At 47.3% G+C, this 21,797-nt stretch overlaps 1 protein-coding gene across 1 annotated transcript in view; it reads left to right on the forward strand.

The window, feature by feature from the left end:
• Positions 1-21,797, forward strand: part of TRABD2A (TraB domain containing 2A) — a 110,460-nt gene that overhangs the window by 58,496 nt on the left and 30,167 nt on the right. Inside the window, exons 3-4 of the mRNA XM_073346320.1 lie at positions 13,188-13,334; positions 18,350-18,524. Of these exons, the coding sequence (XP_073202421.1) occupies positions 13,188-13,334; positions 18,350-18,524 (322 nt within the window). The remainder of the gene's footprint in view (positions 1-13,187; positions 13,335-18,349; positions 18,525-21,797) is intronic.

The raw sequence follows: 21,797 nt of genomic DNA on the forward strand, positions 1-21,797 counted from the left end.
AATAAATCTGATTCTAACCCTGAAAAACAAATTGGGTAAGGGAAAGTGTTGCTTTTCTCTCAGCTCTTCTCTTTGTTGTCAGGGTGGCAGCGGGGTGTATTCCATCTGATGGGATATTCCACATGGTACATCAGGTGCAACATAAGGCCAGGGAATGGTTTGCAAGGAGATGGTTAATAGCACGCTTATACTCAGACCCCCTGTAGTGTTCTGGTAGCTCTCTAAACGAAACTTCTGCACAGACTCCTGCTGTCTCCATGCCTTGAGTGGTGTTTGCAGTGTTACTTGCTGTAGCAGGAAAGTTCAGGTTCCAGGCTTTGAGAAGGGCACTCCCAGCCTTTTGCTTCAATGGGAGTTGAGATGTAGCCTCAGAACATCTAAGAAGTGCGTTGCATCTAAGCAAGGAGCCCTGCTTTCTTCTCAGCACTCAGTTTGAACCATTAACATGACAAAGGAGGATTATTGACTTTCATTGCCACGATGCCTTTGATTCGAGGCTCGCTTTGATTCGGGGCGGCTGTGCTCACTTGCACAGAGGGACCGGTCCCCTTCAGGTGAAGAGGGAGACGAGAAATGAGCTCTTAAAGCGGAGGAGAGAAGAGAGCACACGACTCAATTGAATGGGTGACGGCAACCAATGCAGGGAGTTGCTGAGAATGGACACCAAAGCAGCCACGATGCCTTGAGACAGTTAAAAGCAAATTGTCTGGCTGAGTGGGCTGTAGCAAGGAAGATGCTCCCCCAAACTATAATTCAAGGGGTTGAATGGCCCTCAAAACTGAGAGCTGAGAAAAAAACATAGAAGATGAGGCAAATGATCGAACAGATGTGAGCGCTTTTGTTGCGAAGACTTGGAGGCTAGCGGGGTGGCGATAGGCTAATTTGAGTCTCATAATGCCAGGTTCCTTTCATATGCAGAGCAGCGCTTTGATCTGGGCTGGATGAAAGTGCTGAAAAGTGGAGAGGATGGCAGGGGGTCTTTTGTCTTTGACAAAAAAGGCATCTGCCGGGCTCTAACTCCCTCTTCCCCACCCCTTTAGCCTAGCAGGCTGTTCCAACAATGCCCGCAAAGGGGACAAGTGTCTCCTGACAGCTGAAGGAATCTCAGGGAGGAGAAAGACTTGCAGCAATATATATACCAGAGAGCTTAATCGATTTTTTCCACAGTACAAAAAGGGGGGGGGGGGCAGAGGGAGAGAAGAGAGAGAGATCTCAGTGGAAATGAGAGGTGGGAGGGGGAAAAAACCTTTCTAATAAACTTGTTACTTTTGTTCTCGGAATACATCTTTTCAGGAGATGCTTTGATGCTGGTGTGAATGCACTTAATGGAAAGTGGTGTTGGGGTGGGGGGCAGGAGAGGAATATTTCTGAAAGAAGGACAAACTTGGAGTGATTTCCTGTGGATCTCAACGCAAGGAAGATTTCTGAGTTAATATAATACAGTGTGATGCAAGAGACACTCGGAGAACAGAAATCTACCTTATGTACCATTGGTTTGCAAAATCAAGCTTAACACAAACAGCTGGCTTAATTTAAACACTCCCCAGCCATGCAGAATTAACTGTAAAGGTCTCTTGCAACTTACTGTTGCAAATTTCTGTCTGGCTTTTCCCTGTTTGCTATTCTCTTCTCCCTTTTCTAACAGTGTACAGTAGCTCAGTTTCCTACTTGCTGCAGGGGGATTTTAACTTGGTGCCAGCATCCAATTCAAAGGCTCTAGATCAACTGGAGGCCTGATTCCAGTTGCTTACTTGTCTTACCCCTGTGTAACTCAGCAGAACTATTCCTGCTTTAGTATACCTGGTAAGTGAGATGAGAATCAGACCCTGACAGTCTAATTACTGTGGGCTTCCCAGATCAGCACTTTGTAATAGAACTAACATGTTCTCTTAGTAGTAACACGAGATAAGGTTATCAACTCTGAACCAAGTCAGTCACACAAATTAAACACCTTGAGCACATGAGTTCGGGAATTCTCCTTGCTATGAAATGCCCAGGACTATCAATCATTGACTGTTTACTGAAGATAAACTTTTCAGCAGGGGCACCATTTGAAGCAGCATCTGGTATCGCAAACAGCTGAAATGACACCATTCTCTAAAATAATTGTGTGGGGAGAATTTTAGGTGCTGTTCCTAAATGCAGGAGTGCCTTTACAAAGGCACACATGCTAGTACAACATAACGAAACCCTCAGCTTCCTTCGGCAATCCGTGCTGTGCGCTAGCTGCATTGTAACCATAGGCTCTTCTTTGATAAACATGCCACATTCTACCTCCAACAAATGCCCTCACAAAGCTTTAACAGCCTGATGCTGAGAGTATTTTTAGCACTACCATCATCCGCCCTGCACTGCATGGATCCTGGTGCCATGAATTTACTGCATGAAATTGTGGCTCTGTTGATTCCTATGCATTTGGCATAGCTTGACTTTTCTACCTCCCAGTGCTGTGGACTTGATCTTCAGTTCCTTTGGCTCCCCCTGATGACACCAAAGGGGTGCTGAAGGTACAACTGGGTGCCATGCAAGCAGGAGAGCGCACCCTAACTGATCTGCAAATGTTGGCTCAGAAGTGGTTCTTACTGGATGTCTATATCAGTTCTATGTAGAGCTGTAGCTTAGGTGGTTGGAACTAAAATGGGGGTGTTGCTTCCTGGAAAGTGAAAATAGGGACTGAACAGTTCCTTCCCAAAATGGAAATGAAAGCAGCCAATTGAGGTCAATATCTCCAGCTGCAGAATTGGTTTCTGGTGTTCGATAAAGCTATACTTGCCTGGGTGCCTTTTGCAGAAAGAACAAGGCATGAGACACCTAGTTCCCATTAAAATTAGATGGGAATTGGGCATCCAAAATCCAAAAACTTGAGTCCCTTGGGTGGCTTTGAAAACCTTATCCTGGAGCTTTAGATGATCTTCTAGCTGAAATATGGAATATCTGATTAGAACAGCAAAAGGCTTTTCCTCTCCTACAACTGCTTTACCTCTCTGACTATCCAGTAGACCGTTGCTGATCTTCACACTTCTGTGGTGGACAGCTCCCACCTTTCAGCGAAGAGTAGTGAGCCAAGGGTTGTAGTGAATATTTATATTAGTAAGGTTTTGTGAAGTACATCTCAGTGTCCTGTAATAGGTTTGAAAAGATTAAATCTTTATTCTGACAATTGTAGTTTTTAGTTTTAAACTGCATCCTCGCTTCGTTGTGTGTTCGCGATCTCACTGATTCACAAAATTTAATGAGGCCTCCTAGTGGAGATGCACCTTATCCCAGCAAGATTGCTTTTGCTGTTACTGCATATACTAGATCCCGGAACAAAATATGCCATTCCGGCCAAAGCACTTTTTTGCTGGTAAAATCGCATCTATCTTAGGGCTTTTGACGGTAAAGATCACACCCCAACTGACATTTCTGTACCAGGAAAAGTTTAAATCAGTGGCTCTCAACCTTTCCAGACCACTGTACCCCTTTCAGGGATCTGATTTGTGTTGTGTCCCCTCAAGTTTCACCTCACTTAAAAACGACTTGCTTACAAAATCAGACACAAAAATATAAAAGTGTCACAGCATGCTATTACTAAAAAATTGCTGATTTTCTCATTTTTATCATATAATTATAAAATAAATCAATTGGAATATAAATATTGTACTTACATTTCAGTGTATAGTATGTAGAGCAGTATAAACAAGTCATTGTCTATAAAATTTTAGTTTGTACAATCTTTGCCAGTGCTTTTTACGTAGCCTGTTGTAAAACTAGGCAAATATCTAAATGAGTTGATGTACCCACTGGAAGATCTCTGTGTACCCCGGGGTATGCATACCCCTAGTTAAGAACCACGGGTTTAAAGTGTAGAGCTGACCTTTGTCTGAGTAGGCGCCCTCTAGTCTTTAGCGTCAATTAGGGCTTGCCTATACAGGAAATTAAACAAAATGAACCAGAAGTGTGAAATTAGAGGGCCTTAGTTAAAGTTCCTGAAATCCCAGTGTGGACACACTTGTTCAGAAATGTCCTTAATCCACTTCAGTTTAATGTACTTCCAAAGTGAATTAAGCTAAAGGAAACTAAGGGTATGTCTATACTAAGAAATTAGGTTGAATTTATAGAAGTCGTTTTTTTAGAAATCATTTTTATATAGTCGATTGTGTGTGTCCCCACACAAAATGCTCTAAGTGCATTAAGTGCATTAACTCGGCAGAGTGCTTCCACAGTACTGAGGCCAGCATCGACTTCCAGAGCTTTGCACTGTGGGTAGCTATCCCACAGTTCCTGCAGTTTCCGCCGCCCATTGGAATTCTGGGTTGAGATCCCAATGCCTAGTGGGGCAAAAACATTGTCGCGGGTGGTTTTGGGTACATGTCGTCAGGCCCTCCCTCCGTGAAAGCAACGGCAGACAATCGTTTTGCGCCTTTTTTCCTGGGTTACCTACGCAGACACCATACCATGGCAAGCATGGAGCCCACTCAGATCACTTTGGCAATTAGGAGCACATTAAACAGCACGCGCATTATCCAGCAGTATATGCAACACCAGAGCCTGCCAAAGTGAAACCGGGCGAATAGGTGACGTCAGCGCAGTGATGAGAGTGATGAGGGCATGGACACAGACTTCTCTCAAAGCACGGGCTCTGGCAATGTGGGCATCATGGTGCTAATGGGGCAGGTTCATGTGGTGGAATGCCGATTCTGGGCCCGGGAAACAAGCACAGACTGGTGGGACCGCATAGTGTTGCAGGTCTGGGACGATTCCCAATGGCTGTGAAACTTTCACATATGTAAGGGCACTTTCATGGAACTTTGTGACTTGCTTTCCCCTGCCCTGAAGTGCCAGAATACCAAGATGAGAGCAGCCCTCACAGTTGAGAAGCGAGTGGAAATAGCCCTGTGGAAGCTTGCAACACCAGACAGCTACCGGTCAGTCGGGAATCAATTTGGAATGGGCAAATCTACTGTTGGGGCTGCTGTGATGCAAGTAGCCCACGCAATCAAAGATCTGCTGATATCAAGGGTAGTGACCCTGGGAAATGTGCAGGTCATAGTGGATGGCTTTGCTGCAATGGGATTCCCTAACTGTGGTGGGGCCATAGATGGAACCCATATCCCTATCTTGGCACCGGAGCAGCAAGCCAGCGAGTACATAAACCGCAAGGGGTACTTTTCAATAGTGCTGCAAGCTCTGGTGGATCACAAGGGACGTTTCACCAACATCAACGTGGGATGGTCGGGAAAGGTACATGACGCTCGCATCTTCAGGAACTCTGGTCTGTTTCAAAAGCTGCAGGAAGGGACTTTATTCCCAGACCAGAAAATAACTGTTGGGGATGTTGAAATGCCTATAGTTAACCTTGGGGACCCAGCCTACCCCTTAATGCCATGGCTCATGGACAGTAGTCAGGAGCTGTTCAACTACAGGCTGAGCAAGTGCAGAATGGTGGTAGAATGTGTATTTGGATGTTTAAAAGCACTCTGGTGCAGTTTACTGACTCGCTTAGACCTCAGCGAAACCAGTATTCCCATTGTTATTACTGCTTGCTCCACAATATCTGTGAGAGTAAGGGGGAGACGTTTATGGCAGGGTGGGAGGTTGAGGCAAATTGCCTGGCCACTGGTTACACGCAGCCAGACACCAGGGCGGTTAGAAGAGCACAGGAGGGTGTGGTGCGCATCAGAGAAGCTTTGAAAAACAGTTTCATGGCTGGCCAGGCTACGGTGTGAAAGTTCTGTTTGTTTCTCCTTGATGAAACCCCCCGCCCCTTGGTTCACTCTACTTCCCTGTAAGCTAACCACCCTCCCCTTGCTGCTTGCAGAGGCAGTAAAGTCATTGTTGCTTCACATGCATGCATTCTTTATTGATTCATCACACAAATAGGGGGATAACTACCAAAGTAGCCCGGGAGGGAGGAGGAGGGAAGGACAAGGCCACACAGCATTTTAAAACTTTAAAACTTATTGAATGCCAGCCTTCTGTTGCTTGGGCAATCCTCTGAGGTGGAGGGGCTGGGTGGCGGGAGGTCCCCCCACCGTGTTCTTGGCGTGTGGTGAGGAGGCTATGGAACTTGGGGAGGAGGGCAGTTGGTTACACAGGGGCTGTAGCGGCGGTCTGTGCTCCAGCTGCCTTTTCTGTAGCTCAACCATATGCTGGAGCATATTAGTTTGATCCTATAGGAGCCTCAGCATTGAATCCTGCCTCCTCTCATCATGCTTCTGCCACCTATCATCTTCAGCCCACCACTTACTCTCTTCAGCCCGCCATCTCTCCTCCCAGTCATTTTGTGCTTTCCTGCACTCTGACATTGTCTGCCTCCACTCATTCGTCTGTGCTTTGTCAGTGTTGGAGGACAGCATAAGGTCAGAGAACATTTCATCGCGAGTGCGTTTTTTTTGCCTTCTAATCTTCACTAGTCTCCGGGAAGGAGAAGATCCTGTGATCCTTGAAACACATGCAGCTGGTGGAGAAATAAAAAGGGACAGTGGTATTTAAAAAGACACATTTTATAGAATAATGGGTACACTCTTTCACGGTAAACCTTGCTGTTAACATTACATACATAGTACATGTGCTTTCGTTACGAGGTCGCATTTTGCCTCCCCCCACCGCGTGGCTAACCCCTCCCCCCACCACGTGGCTAACAGCAGGGAACATTTCTGTTCAGCCACAGGCAAACAGCCCAGCAGGAACGGGCTCCTCTGAGTGTCCCCTGAAGAAAAGCACCCTATTTCAACCAGGTGACCATGAATAATATTACTCTCCTGAGGATAACAGAGAGATAAAGAACGGATGTTGCTTGAACGTCAGCAAACACTGGGACCACACGCTGCCATGCTTTATTCTGCAATGATTCCCGACTACGTGCTACTGGCGTGGCGTGGTAAAGTGTCCTACCATGGTGGACGGAATAAGGCTGCCCTCCCCAGAAACCTTTTGCAAAGGCTTTGGGAGTACATCCAGGAGAGCTTTGTGGAGATGTCCCTGGAGGATTTCCGTTCCATCCCCAGACACGTTAACAGTAGCTGTACTGGCTGCCAGTGCCAGGGCAAATTAATCATTAAACACGCTTGCTTTTAAATCATGTATACTATTTAAAAAGGTACACTCACCAGAGGTCCCTTCTCCGCCTGGAGGGTCTGGGAGGCAGCCTTGGGTGGGTTTGGGGGGTACTGGCTCCAGGTCCAGGGTGAGAAACAGTTCCTGGCTGTCAGGAAAACCGGTTTCTCCGCTTGCTTGCTCCGAACTATCTACAACCTCCTCCTCCTCATCTTCCTTGTCCCCAAAACCTGCTTCCATGTTGCCTCCCTCTCCATTGACAGAGTCAAAGCACACGGTTGGGGTAGTGGTGGCTGAACCCCCTAAAATGGCATGCAACTCATCATAGAAGCAGCATGTTTGGGGCTCTGACCCGGAGCAGCCATCTGCCTCTCTGGTTTTCTGGTAGGCTTGCCTCAGCTTCTTAAGTTTCACACGGAACTGCTTCGCGTCCCTGTTATGGCATCTGTCCTTCATGCCCTGGGAGATTTTGACAAAGGTTTTGGCATTTCCAAAACTGGAACGTAGTTCTGATAGCATGGATTCTTCTCCCCATACAGCGATCAGATCCTGGTACCTCCCGTTCGGTCCATGCTGGAGCTCTTTTGCGATTCTGGGACTCCATCATGGTCACCTCTGCTGATGAGCTCTGCACTCACCTGCAGCTTGCCACGCTGGCCAAACAGGAAATGAGATTCAAAAGTTCGCGGGCCTTTTCCTGTCTACCTGGCCAGTGCATCTGAGTTGAGAGTGCTGTCCAGAGCGGTCACAATGGAGCACTCTGGGATAGCTCCTGGAGGCCAATACCGTCAAATTGCGTCCACACTACCCCAAATGCGACCTGGCAAGGCCGTTGCAGCGCTAATCCCCTTGTGGGGGGTGGAGTAAAGAAATCGATTTTAAGAGCCCTTTACGTTGGAAAAAAGGGCTTCGTTGTGTGGACGGGTTAAATCGATTTAACGCTGCTAAATTCGACCTCAGCTCCTAGTGTAGACCAGGGCTAAGGCAACTTCTGAATGAGAGCATCCACAGAGGGATTTAATGCATTTTAACAACGAGTACGTCTACATTGCAGCCAGGGGTGTGCATGGCAACTCATGTGGACATACCCGTAGTTATACTCTAGCTAACCTGCTAAAAATAGAAGTGAAGATGCCCCGTCTCCCACCCCCCAAACCCCACCAGATATGTGCTTGCTTGTGCAGCTTACACAGAAAGTCTGTGCCACAGCATCTTCACTTCTATTTTTAGCAAGCTAGCTAGAATACAGCTACTGCAGATATGTCTACACGAGTTGCAAATCACACCACGGCTGCAGTGTAAACTACCCTGAGGCACTTTAAATTCACTCCTTTAGTTAACCTGGTTTAACTTTCTTGAACTTCCTCAGGTAGACATGCCCTTAGCGGGGTGCTATTGGAGTGAGAAACAGAATTCCTGCGGTACCTGAAAAATGTGGGCATTAAGTGCTGTTTTTTGTGTCTTGAGAAGATTGAAACAGATTGTGTCTATATATACTAATACACTGAAGTAAAAGGTTCTTTGTGGGTAGGCAGTCAGGTTTGGTTGTAATGAAGGCAACATCATTTCACATTGTGTGAACATAGCTCTGTAATCTCTGCACTCTCATCTGTTGATCAGAAGGCAGGCACATACAATGGGGAGGGACAGACTGACATGATTAAATCCCATGTTCCCATTGTTTTATAATCTTGACATTTGGTATATGCATCCATGGACCTCTGAGCACTGGTTGGGGAAACCTTTACATTTTCCATCAAAGGTCACCAGTCCAAAACAGTTTACAAAAACAATACTAATGTCTCCTATGAGGCATTGATGGTGCTCATGAGATCTCTAGTTTGGAGGAAATAAGGCCACCTGAGGTCACTGGTTTTGTTCATTGGATTTTAGCCAAGGTAGTTGTTGAAGAGGGAGTAATTGCGCTGCATGGACCAATGCTGGTATCTGTTTCCATCCGAAAGGCAGACTGCTGTCAAATAGCATTCAGAGATCGCTATTTTCATACTGCCATAGTTGGACATGGATAAAAAATTTCCTCTGGGCAGGCACATTTGTAAAAAAACAATCTCTGTGTGGCATGCATGGATATGTTTATATACATGTATGTATAGACACCAAAACTCATCACACAAGATTCAAATTATTATTTGTATTACCTTGCTAGTCCTTAACCAGGACCCCAATGTGGTGGGAGCTGTACAAACACAAAACAAAAAGACAGACCCAGCCCCAGAGAATTCACAATCCAAGTATAAGACAAGTGACAACAGATGGATACAGACAGATGAGGGAGTACCAGGAAGTAGTGAAATGATACTGGGCAGTCTGATCAGCAGTGGTCAGAATAACATTACGGTTATGCCAAAGTCAGGCGCTGGACAAATTCTTTCTCTGGGTGGTGTTACACTCAGGGCTGGTTCTAGGCACCAGCAAAAGAAGCCCATGCTGCCCCTAGAAATGTGCCCCCGCTGCCCCAGCTCGCCTCTGTTCTGCTGCTCCGCGTCTCCTCCCTCCCTCCAGGCTTGCCGTGCGCCAAACTGCTGTTTCGCGCGGCAAGCCTGGGAGGGAGGGAGGGAGGAGAAGCCGAGGGGCGGCGCACGTGGGGGAGGCGGCGGCGGAGCAGAGGTTAGCTGGGGCAGGGAGCGGTTCCTCTATTGCCCCCCCATTACTTCTTGCGCTCCCCCCACCCCCACTCACCTCCCCTCCGCCTGCTCCCCTGAACGCGCTGCCTCTCCCCCTCCTGAGAGGGAGGGGGGAGAAGCGGAACAGTGGCATGTTCAGGGGAGCAGGCGGAGCGGAGGTGAGCTAGGGCAGGGGGTTGTCGGGGGGGAGCAGCAGGAAGCATGGGGGGGCGGAAATGCGGCACTCCCGGGGGAGGAGGCGGAGCTGGGGATTTGGGGAAGGGGTTGGGAAGGGGCAGAGTTGGGGCCGGGGCTGGGGGAGGGGCACAAAAAAAAGCTGGGGCGGCCAAAAAATTTTTTGCTTGGGGTGGCAAAAATCCTAGAGCCGGCCCTGGTTACACTTCACCACCTTGCACATCCCGTAGATTTGATATTAACCATATTAATATTTATCCCAATCCTCTTTACTTCCTTTGTGTTCTGATGAATTTGGTATTTTGGTACATTTGTTTTATTTGGAAAAAAGGAGAATAAAAGTGATAAAACACCCAATATTTTGATATCTATATCTCTATATCTATATCTTTATATATCTTCTGTTCATGTGTTGAAAAGCACCAGTAGCTCTAGGTGCTTTTTGCAGTACCTGAAATAAACAACAAGCAAGAATAAATTCCACACAGCAAATGGCACAAAGCCACCCAGGCTGGAATAATTCTCCCCATATCTAGCCAGGCACTTCCTTCAACCCGCCTTCTGCTCCAATGGCAAAGAGGATGAGCTTTGCAGAATGTCCTGGACGCTAGCAATTCTAGCCTCTCTCACTGCAAAGGGACCAGCTCCAGAGTTGATGTGTCCCCATGGGAAAAGGCCCCACCCCTTTAAACCGGGAGCCTGTCAGCTTTAGCAGGTCTGCTAATAGCAGCTGCCCTGATGTGGGAGGAAAGGGAAGAATGTTACAGGAGCGTGGTAGGTTCTGAGGATGCTGGCTTTTTGTCTTTAGCTGACTCGCTCTTACGTCAGCTCAGGTCATTCCTATTGGGTACAGCAGATGAGTTTAAAGGGCTGAGTGTCTCTGAGGCAGAGGGATGTAGGGGCTGGGATAAAGAGGTCTTGTAGGGGGAACCGTAGGGAACAACCAAGCTTGGGAGCAAGGTAAGGCTGAAAACAACCTTTTCTTGTTTACCTTAACAATAAAGGCAAACCTCCAGAAGAGGTGAATGTTTGTTTTATCTTGTCCAGTGTGTATGCATTGTGTTCAGAGCAGATAGCATCATCCTGCTTAGATAGAGGGTCTGTCAGGTGCCAAATCCATTTAGGGCTTCTATAGCCCAAAACCACCACCTGAATCTCAGTCAGGCAGCCAGTGCAGATTATAGGCACTGTCGTTATGTGCTCTCTGTGGCCCTAATTCAGGAAAACATCTGTATTAAAGACAGCTCCCATATTTCAACCAGGTTACCATGAACAATATCACTTTCCTGAGGATAACACAGGGAGATAAAGAATGGATGTTGCTTGAATGCCAGCAAACACCAGGACCATACGCTGCCGGGCTTTGTCATGCAATGATACCAGATTACTTGCTACTAGCATGGTGTGGTAAAGTGTCCTACCATGGAGGACGGAATAAGGCTGCTCTCCCCAGAAACCTTCTGAAAAGGCTTTTAGAGTATCTCCAGGAGAGCTTCATGGAGATGTCCCTGGAGGATTTCCGTTCCATCCCCAGACACGTTAACAGACTTTTCCAGTAGCTGTACTGGCCGCGAATGCATCCCAAGTCCTTAGGGCAAATTAATCATTAAACACGCTTGCTTTTAAAACATGTATTGTATTTAAAAAGGTACACTCACCAGAGGTCCCTTCTCCGGCTTGGTTGGGTTGGGAGGGTATTTCAGTCAGGGTGATAAAAAGATCCTGGCTGTCGGGGAGAATGTTGTGCTGTGTGCTCTCCTCAAGCTCGTTCTCCTCCTCATCATCATCTTCCCTGTCAGCATGGTGGAGAGTACCCCATCATCGGCGTCCACGGACAGGGGTGGGTAGTGGTGACCCCCCCACCCCCCCAGAATTGCATGCAGTTCAGCGTAGAAGCAGCATGTCTGGGGCTCTGTCCAGGAGCATTCGTTCGATTCTTTGGTTTTCTGGTACGCGTGTCTGAGCTCCTTAAGTTTCATGCGGCACTGTGTTGCGTCCCTGCTGTAGCCTCTGGCCCTCATGGCCTCGGAGATTTTTTGAAATGTTTTGGCATTTCGTCTTTTGGAACGTAGTTCTGATAGCACGGATTCCTCTCCCCACACAGCGATCAGATCCAGTACCTCCCATTCGGTCCATGCTGGAGCTCTTTTTCGATTCTGGGACTGCATGGTCACCTGTGCTGATGAGCTCTGCATGGTCACCTGTGCTGATGAGCTCGCCTGGCCAAACAGGAAATGAGATTCAAAAGTTCCCCGGGGCTTTTCCTGTACACCTGGCCAGTGCATCCGAGTTCAGAGTGCTGTCCAGAGCGGTCACAGTGGTGCACTGTGGGATAGCTCCTGGAGGCCAATACAATCTAATTGTGTCCATACTAACCCTAATTCGAAACGGCGATGTCGATTTCAGCGCTAATCCCCTCATCGGGGAGGAGTCCAGAAATCGATTTTAAGAGCCCTTTATGTTGAAAAAAATGGCTTCGTTGTGTGGACGGGTGCAGGGTTAATTCCATTTAGTGCTGCTAAATTTGACATAAACTTGTAGTGTAGGCCAGGCCTAAGCATGTGTTTCCATCCCATCAAAGTCAGTGAACAGAGTTGGGCTCAAGCCTTAAGTGCTTTCCTGAATTGGGATTTAAGTGAAGCCCTGCTCAATGCAGAATACTTCTTCTTACTCCTGCTTCTGAATGGCCCCAAGCTGAAGCCTGAAGCAGAGAGAGTGTGCTACAGAGGTCTAGTCTTGAATGGTAAAGGCATGGGTAACTCCAGCAAGGTCTGCACCCAAAAGAACCAGTAGTCCTCTTCTCACCAGGTGCTCTTGGCCTCAGCTGCTGTTTGAACAGCCCAGGATCTAGAAAGACACCCCCTCCCCCCAAGTTGCATAGCTGGGTAACAAACAATCCCTCAGTCTGCGGTGCTGACCCTTCCGCTTGCTGCCCGCTGCTCTGTCTCCGTGGGTCGCACCTCGGTCTGCTAGCCCTTACCCTGGCCCTGATCTCATTCAGATACTGAGTCATTCATCCTATTGCAACCCCCAGGGATGTGTAGAGATGCCACAGCCTGTATCTCCCCCTGAGCCCAACAGCCTCTTGTATTCGGGTGAGCAGGAGGGGAGGCAGGATAGATTCCCCTGCCCCCACAAGGCAGTGTACTCTGTTGTTTCTGATGTGTAAATAGCTATACCTCTGCAGGAAGGGTAGGTTGGTGAAGCATGTGGATTACCACACTTGGAGTGGGAGTAGAGTTGAAGATTCTTGTTCATATTTATCTTCACAGCCAGTGAGTTAAGCACTTATGAGGAACTCTGTCTTTTCCTCCCTCCTCCCTCCCTCAGGTGATCTTTGCTTTGAATCAGACTCTCTTGCAGCAGGAGAGCCTCCGAGCAGGAAGTCTCCAGACCCCATATACGACCGAGGACCTTATCGAGCATTACAACTGTGGGGACCTCAACTCCATCATCTTCAGCCATGACACTTCTCAAGTGAGTCTTGCCGCTGCACCCCCTGGTATTTCCCACCTGTCCCTGACTGCCAGAGAATCCCCTGATTCTGCCCTTCTGCCATGCCAGCGTCCTTCAACGGACAGCGCTGCCTCCACTCCGGAAAGGTCTGAGAATTGTTACCAATAAGTGGAACCACTTATTGTTCTGTTTAGTGTGGTAGAAACGGGAAGGGGAGAAATGAAGGGCGGGGGGATGTTTCAAATGATTGTGCCTGCCTTCTTGTCAGGCTGCCCCGATTTGGATTTTGGGGGGGTTTCTGTTCCTGTTAATTTGAACCTTTCGTTTCTTGCAACTTGAGAGAGTTAAAAGCTTTGCTCAGGAGTCCAGCCAATCCAAGCATACTAACTAGTGTTAGTGTGACCAGGTACAGCAGCAACACCGGGGCTCCCGGCATGCAAGGGGTTAACTCTGGCTTCCCTAGCATAGGTGTGCTGAGGAGGGGCTGTATGCTTAACAGGCTTTGCCAGGCTCGATATACAGGTATATCTGTCCTCCTCCCCTTTGTGGAAGTACAATTTAGAGTGTCAGAAGAGTGCTTTTGCCAGTAGACTGTAAACCATTTCCCCAAACAGAATTAGCTATGCTGGCAAAAGGACATTGTTGCTGGTATAACTGCACATACCGTAGGGATTTAGCTGTGTTGGTCAGGGGTGTGATTTCTTTCACCCTCCTAATTGACATAGCAATGCCAGCAAAACCTTCTGGTGTCGACCAGGCTTAAGAGGGTACGTCTACACTGCAGCTGGGAGTGACCCTCCCAGCCCAGGGTGACAGACCCGTGCAAGCTAGGCTGCTTCAGATAGCTGCGTGGATTTTGTGGCTCTGGCGGAGACTTGGTCTAGCCACCTGAGCTCAGACCCAGGGGCTCGGGTGGGCGCGACAGCCCGAGCTCTTGCCCAAGCTGCAGCATCCACACTGCTAATTTTAGCATGCTAAGCTGTGTGGTTTGTTTTATGCTGCACAGCTTTGCCACGGTTGAACACCCCTTTGCTGCTCCACTGCCATGTATTCTGCTGAGCTCTCCCTCCCGCAGGTTGCAATTATTTATCTAACACATCGCCCCTTCAGCCTAGAACCAAGGGGTCAGGTTGCCTCTCACTGGGGCGGTGGAACCAGTGCAATAGAGAGGAGAATCAGGCCATAAGGTTCTTTCCTGGTGATGAGTTAAGAATGATCACCCCCATCCTACAGACGGGGAGAATGAGACAGCAAGAGATTCGTGGCCTGCGTTTCAAATGTGCTGAACACTTCCATCTCCCCTGGATTTGATTTGCACTTGTGGGCTCTCAGCACCTGGGAGAATCAGGCCCTGTGGGACTTGCCCAAGATGACTCAGCAGGTCGTTGGCAGAGGGCCAGATTCTGCATGTGAGAACACTGCTCTAGATCCGGAGAAATGTCATTCGAATTACAGCTGGTTTACATTGGGCCAGATGCTGATCCTGGTTATGCCAGTCAGGAACAGGACAAAGATCCTCTCACTCCTGGTCTGCTTCTCTAACTGCTAGCTCACACTGCCTTTCCTTCGATAGGCCCCTTCGCAAATGTGGGTAAAGATTGCTAACTGGCTGACTTGAGTGGCTGCTTTTCTCTCCAGCCAGGACCAGAACATGCTCTGTCCTATACTCTAGCTTGTTGCCTGTAGACAGCGGAGTCTTCCCTGGCCTTTTCTTTGAGACAAACAGGATGTCTGACTGTTTAATTTTAGCACCAAAGCTCCGAGAGGTCACTTTTATTTTTTAAAGGCCCCTTTGGCATTAGGTTGTATAAGGGAAGAGTCAGTTTAGTCCCAGTGGAGAGGAGGCCCAGGCTTTTGGTGCGAATAGTGACACATGCATGTGAGCCTCACTTTGGCACCTATGTAACACTGGACAAATCACAAGCATTTTAATGCCTGTATTTCCCCCATCTTGGCAGTGGGGAGCATAGACGTCGACTCCGTGGGTGCTCCAGGGCTGGAGCACCCACGGGGAAAAATTGGTGGGTGCTCTGAACTCACCAGCAGCTCCCCGCCCTGCCCCAGCTTACCTCCGCCTTTGCCTCCTTCCCTGAGCGTGCTGTGTCCCCGCTTCTCCTCCCAGTGCTTGCCTCCACAAAACAGCTGTTTTGCAGCTTAACAAGCTCTGGGAGGGAAGGGGGAGGAGCGGGAACGTGGCGCGCTCAGGGGAGGAGGCAGGGAAGAGGTGGGGCCGGGGCGGGGATTTGGGGAAGGGGTTGGAATAGGGGCAGGGAGGGGGCAGAGTTGGGGTGGGGACTTTGGGGAAAGGGTTGCAATCGGGGGCAGGGTAGGGGTGGGAGGGGCAGGGGTAGAGTTGGGGAGGGGTCAGGGACAGTCGGGGGTCGAGCATCCACTGGTGCCAGCAGAAGTCGGCGCCTATGGTGGGGAGGGCAGTCACCTCCTCACAGTGGTTCATGGATTGGCTACTTCATTTTTGTCAAGCCCTTTGAGCTCCTTGGATTGTTTGCACTTCTAGAGTATGTGCCATTTTGATATATATTCCTATCGCTGTCTTGGGACGGAGCATGCTTTGCATTTAACCGTGCTTTTTTGTAGCCTAGTTATTTGGTGGAGACTCATGGCAGCAAAGAGGTGTCTAAGAGGATTGTGTTGAAAGCATGTCAGCGCAAGGGGAGGAGGGATTATGTAGGAGGGCAGAAGGGTGTATATGGCCTGATTTGTGTACAGGTTTTGCATGGGTGTAACTCTGTCTGTTAGTTAATAATGATACCAGTGCAATCCTGCATGCAACTTGTATGGGTGTATAAAAGTGTTTTATACCAGTAGAGCTCTTCCCCTTCCCATATGGGAATAGCTATATTGGTATAATATGTATGTGTGTACGTAACTGCATCCACATTCCGGCGATGGAGTTAACGCCATACAACTCTGTAGTGCAGACAAGGCCTAAGTAGGAGAACTGGGATGAAACAAAGAAAGATTGGGTTTAGATTGAATATCAGGAAAAACGTATGATGACATGCAGAGTCCGTTGCGGGAACAGTCTCCCAAGCAGCGTGATGGAATCCCCAGTGCTCTGATACTATAAACGACAAGAAAACGCCCTATAAGGAATCATTTGGCCTTGTCAGGGTGGTGGCTGGGTCTCAGACATTAGACCTCTGTTACTTCTGAGTGTGAGGTTCTGCCTAGCCCCTTATGTACGTCAATGAAAACGTAGGTCTCAACCTAGCAGAGCTGAGTGAGAGCTCAGTGGTGGGAGGGGTTCCCTGCCGATCTAACATTTCCCTCTGTGGCAGAGCACGTTCAGTGGGGTGCGCTGCGGAGCTGAAGCTACTGTCATGTTCAGTCCATTGTGCCAGTCTCCTGGCACTGAGCTTTGTGTGTGTGTCACTGTCTCTTTGTTGTTGTGCACACCTCACCATCGCCTCGGGGTGCCTTTGCAGCTGAGTGAATTGTTGGCAACGATAATAATAAATAGCACCTAGTTCTTTTTTAGCATTTTCCTCCACAGATCTCAAAGCACTTAACAAAGGAGGCGAGCATCATTATCCCCATTTCACAGATGACCATACAGATTAGACAAGTTTATTTTATTCAATTACTACAGATTACAGGCGATTAACCTTACTTCCCGTCCCGAGGAGAGAACTGCTCTGTTGATACCATGCCTCATGTCTCTGAGGGACAAGTTGCTCTTTACCTACACGAGAGTCCTTTTTCTCCACCTCATAAAGCTCACCTCGGAGACAGATTCTATGTGAGCTAGGTCAAAGAGTGACCTCCCTGCAGCCCTAATAGTCTAAATCTGTTAAAACAGCAATTCCAAACCAGTTGGATATGATCTGGGAAGTGCTCACACCCCATTGGCGGAGAAACGACAAAAAAAAACAAAACCTGCCAAATTCTGTGGGAGCCAATGAGGGGAAGGAATGAGCAAGGCACTGTCTTCCTCCTGGAGCTCCTCAATCTTACAGCACTTACTCCCCCTCTCGCCACCTTGAATCTGGGCGGTTTTGTTTTTTAATCTCCTTCCTCTGAAGCATCAGGGTTGGCCTCAGCTGGAAATGGGATGTTGGATGGGGCAGGCTAGGGCTCTGAGGTGGTACTGAGCATTCTCTCTCTCAGATACTTGGCTGGCTGGTTCTTGCTCACATGCCCAGGGTCAAACTGATCACAATGTGTGGGGTGGGGTCAGGAAGGAATTTCCCTCCAGGTGCAGCTGACCGTGACCTCAGGGGTTTTTCAACTTCCTCTGCAGTGTGCCAGTGCATTATCCGGGTATGTCTCACTTCATCATTTCCCTGCCACTGCAGGGGCCTTGGGCACTGGTGCCCCTTGGTCCCAAAGAATGGCAAAGGATTGTGGGAGAGGGGGGTTGCAGCAGGCAACCACAGGTGGATTTGGGGTTATTGGGGTGCGTGTGTGAGGGGTATTTGAGAACGAATGTTTAAAGGATGCTGTAATGACATCAGGACTGGGGACTACCTTGTAAATGATGCACATGGAGCTGGTTGAAAAATGGGAACGTTCTTTATGAAAAAATTGTCCCTTTTTGGGAAAAACGTTGAAATTTTTTGACCAACCCTAGCTGCTTGGTTATTATTCTCCCCCAACCAGCGCGGCTTGCGGGACAGCAGGCAAATGGCTCATGTGACACTGTCCCTATGATCTTAATGTTATAATACTTGGTGGGTTTAGGGAAAAGGTATGAAGCTAAAGATAGCAAATGACAAATACGGATTTCCTTTAGCTGTACAAGTAGGATTCAAGAGCTACAATATGACAAACCCAGAATGACTGTTTTCTTTGTATCAAGCTAAAACAAATTCAGGTTGTAAAATCACATACTTGGAGAACTGGAGCATTTTTAAAAATTCATTGAGAAGGGGTTTTTGTCCTGCTGTACATGTTTTTTGTGGGGAGTGAGGGGGAATGCCAGGCTCCTCGATGCCTGACCTTGACAATCTTCATCTCCTTGGAATACACCAGTGGAATAAAGTCATTTCCCACAAAGATTTTTCTTTCTTGCCTAGGTCCCAAATTTCATTAACGCCACCCTGCCACCCCATGAGCGCATTACTGCCCAAGAGATAGACAGCTATTTCCGCCAGGAGCTGATCTACAAGCGCAATGAGAGGATGGGAAAGAGAGTGAAGGACCTGCTGGAGGAGTACCCTGACAAGAGTTTCTTCTTTGCATTTGGAGCCGGTATGTGCTAGACGAGCTCTTGAATTTGATTACTTTCTTCCTGCATTTTTACAAACTCTGCTTTCAAGCCCCAGATTCTGTTATGAATCCCCATGCAGAACTCACTGCAGGATCAGACCCTTTAAAGGCATAACAAATCCTCTTCCCTTAGATAGTTCTTTAGCTGTAGACTATTATTCAAATTAAAGATACATGTGAACTCTTTGAAGCTCACTAAGGTAGGCAGAGTTGTTGAAGTTGCATACTTAGTTTACGGCCTCATGCTAGCTTAAGTCTGAAAAGTTAGTTGGTTGATGGGTATCTAGTTCAATCAGTAGTGCCAAGACACTTCCAATGAGATTGGGGCCCCCTGTGCTATGTGATATACATGTGCATAAGGGACAGTCCTTGCCAGGGTGGATTTATTCAAATCAAAGTGATTTAAATCACCTGATTTTAATCGAGATTTAAAGATGCAAGCAGGAAACCTTGATTTAAATAACTGATTTTAATTGTGCTTTGCATTTGTACTTTTTAGTTATTTTCCTAAGGAACAATTGATTCTCATTGGTTGGTAACCATTAAAACATGCTGATTTACAACTAAATAGAACTAAATCTGATACTTATACTGTATCCTCCTGGTTAGCAAATAGATCTAGACACATTTATTTTTACAGTCTCAGAAAATGGTGAATTTTCTTATTTACTAGATGACTGATTTTCTACTCATGATTTGTGTCAATCATGGAAATTGGTACTCAACTAAAAATGCACAAAACCAGCATTTGCAATTTTTGTAATTACTTGACTAAAACTACATTAATGATGCTGGATACTAGATTCTGTGTAAGTTTACCAAAACATATTTTGCATTTAAAATTAACTGATTTATTAAACAAACTATTATCTGTAGGTAATGTGTTGAACTAACTGTTTGTGATCACCACATCCTTCAAGATTTTAGAACTAACAGACCATACTTTCACACCTAGTTTTTATTCATAGACTGGAAGAGGAAAACAAGCATTCCTGCTTTTTCGGCTCCCAGTTGCTTTCTTAACTTCGAATGAACTAGTCATTGAACTGACCTAGTTGAATAAACTGAAATGAAGAAAATATTCTCTCTGCACTTGCAGAGCAGGCTGCTGCTGTCAAAAACTGGTTGAGCACTCTCTGGTTCCAGTTGCTGAGCCAGTGACTTCCACCAGGTCAGTGGTTGGACATTCTTTAGCACTTGGCAGCAAACATGTAGTGCAATATTATTTTTTGCATTTAATTTAAATGGTGTTATTAGATTATAAAAGTGTGGGCCTTAACACAGGTTGTCAATTTCAAATTTAATTTTAAATGTTTATTTTTAATAATCAACCTGTATTTAATAAAAATCTGATCTAAATAAAAAAATAGATCTTTTTAATTAAAAAACCCCTTCATGTTCATACACCCTGGTCCTTGCGCTGAAGACCAGCTTGGCTTAACAGTGAAATCCTAGCAGATCTAAAACATAAAAAAGAAGCTTACAAGAAGTGGAAGGTTGGACATATGACCAGGGAAGAGTATAAAAATATTGCTCGGGCATGTAGGAATGAAATCAGGAGGGCCAAATCGCACCTGGAGCTGCAGCTAGCAAGAGATGTCAAGAGTAACAAGAAGGGTTTCTTCAGGTATGTTAGCAACAAGAAGAAAGCCAAGGAAAGTGTGGGCCCCTTACTGAATGAGGGAGGCAACCTAGTGACAGAGGATGTGGAAAAAGCTAATGTACTCAAGGCTTTTTTTGCCTCTGTCTTCACGAACAAGGTCAGCTCCCAGACTGCTGCGCTGGGCATCACAACATGGGGAGTAGATGGCCAGCCCTCTGTGGAGAAAGAAGTGGTTAGGGACTATTTAGAAAAGCTGGACATGCACAAGTCCATGGGGCCGGACGAGTTGCATCCGAGAGTGCTAAAGGAATTGGTGGCTGTGATTGTAGAGCCTTTGGCCATTATCTTTGAAAACTCGTGGCGAACGGGGGAAGTCCCAGATGACTGGAAAAAGGCTAATGTGGTGCCAATCTTTAAAAAAGGGAAGAAGGAGGATCCTGGGAACTACTGGCCAGTCAGCCTCACCTCAGTCCCCGGAAAAATCATTTAGCAGGTCCTCAAGGAATCAATTCTGAAGCACTTAGAGGAGAGGAAAGTGATCAGGAACAGTCAGCATGGATTCACCAAGGGAAGGTCATGCCTGACTAATCTAATCGCCTTCTATGATGAGATTACTGGTTCTGTGGATGAACGGAAAGCAGTGGATGTATTGTTTCTTGACTTTAGCAAAGCTTTTGACACTGTCTCCCACTGTATTCTTGTCAGCAAGTTAAAGAAGTATGGGCTGGATGAATGGACTATAAGGTGGGTAGAAAGTTGGCTAGATTGTCGGGCTCAACGGGTAGTGATCAATGGCTCCATGTCTAGTTGGCAGCCGGTGTCAAGTGGAGTGCCCCAGGGGTCGGTCCTGGGGCCGGTTTTGTTCAATATCTTCATAAATGATCTGGAGGATGGTGTGGATTGCACTCTCAGCAAATTTGCGGATGATACTAAACTGGGAGGAGTGGTAGATACGCTGGAGGGGAGGGATAGGATACAGAAGGACCTAGACAAATTGGAGGATTGGGCCAAAAGAAATCTGATGAGGTTCAATAAGGATAAGTGCAGGGTCCTGCACTTAGGATGGAAGAATCCAATGCACCGCTACAGACTAGGGACCGAATGGCTAGGCAGCAGTTCTGCAGAAAAGGACCTAGGGGTGACAGTGGACGAGAAGCTGGATATGAGTCAGCAGTGTACCCTTGTTGCCAAGAAGGCCAATGGCATTTTGGGATGTATAAGTAGGGGCATAGCGAGCAGATCGAGGGATGTGATCGTTCCCCTCTATTCGACATTGGTGAGGCCTCATCTGGCGTACTGTGTCCAGTTTTGGGCCCCACACTACAAGAAGGATGTGGATAAATTGGAGAGAGTCAGCAAAATGATTAGGGGTCTGGAACACATGACTTACGAGGAGAGGCTGAGGGAACTGGGATTGTTTAGTCTGCAGAAGAGAAGAATGAGGGGGGATTTGATAGCTGCTTTCAACTACCTGAGAGGTGGTTCCAGAGAGGATGGTTCTAGACTATTCTCAGTGGTAGAAGAGGACAGGACAATGAGTAATGGTCTCAAGTTGCAGTGGGGGAGGTTTAGGTTGGATATTAGGAAAAACGTTTTCACTAGGAGGGTGGTGAAACACTGGAATGCGTTACCTAGGGAGGTGGTGGAATCTC

This window comes from Lepidochelys kempii, chromosome 5 (assembly GCF_965140285.1).
Source record: "Lepidochelys kempii isolate rLepKem1 chromosome 5, rLepKem1.hap1, whole genome shotgun sequence".
In the NCBI taxonomy this organism is placed as follows: domain Eukaryota; kingdom Metazoa; phylum Chordata; order Testudines; family Cheloniidae; genus Lepidochelys; species Lepidochelys kempii.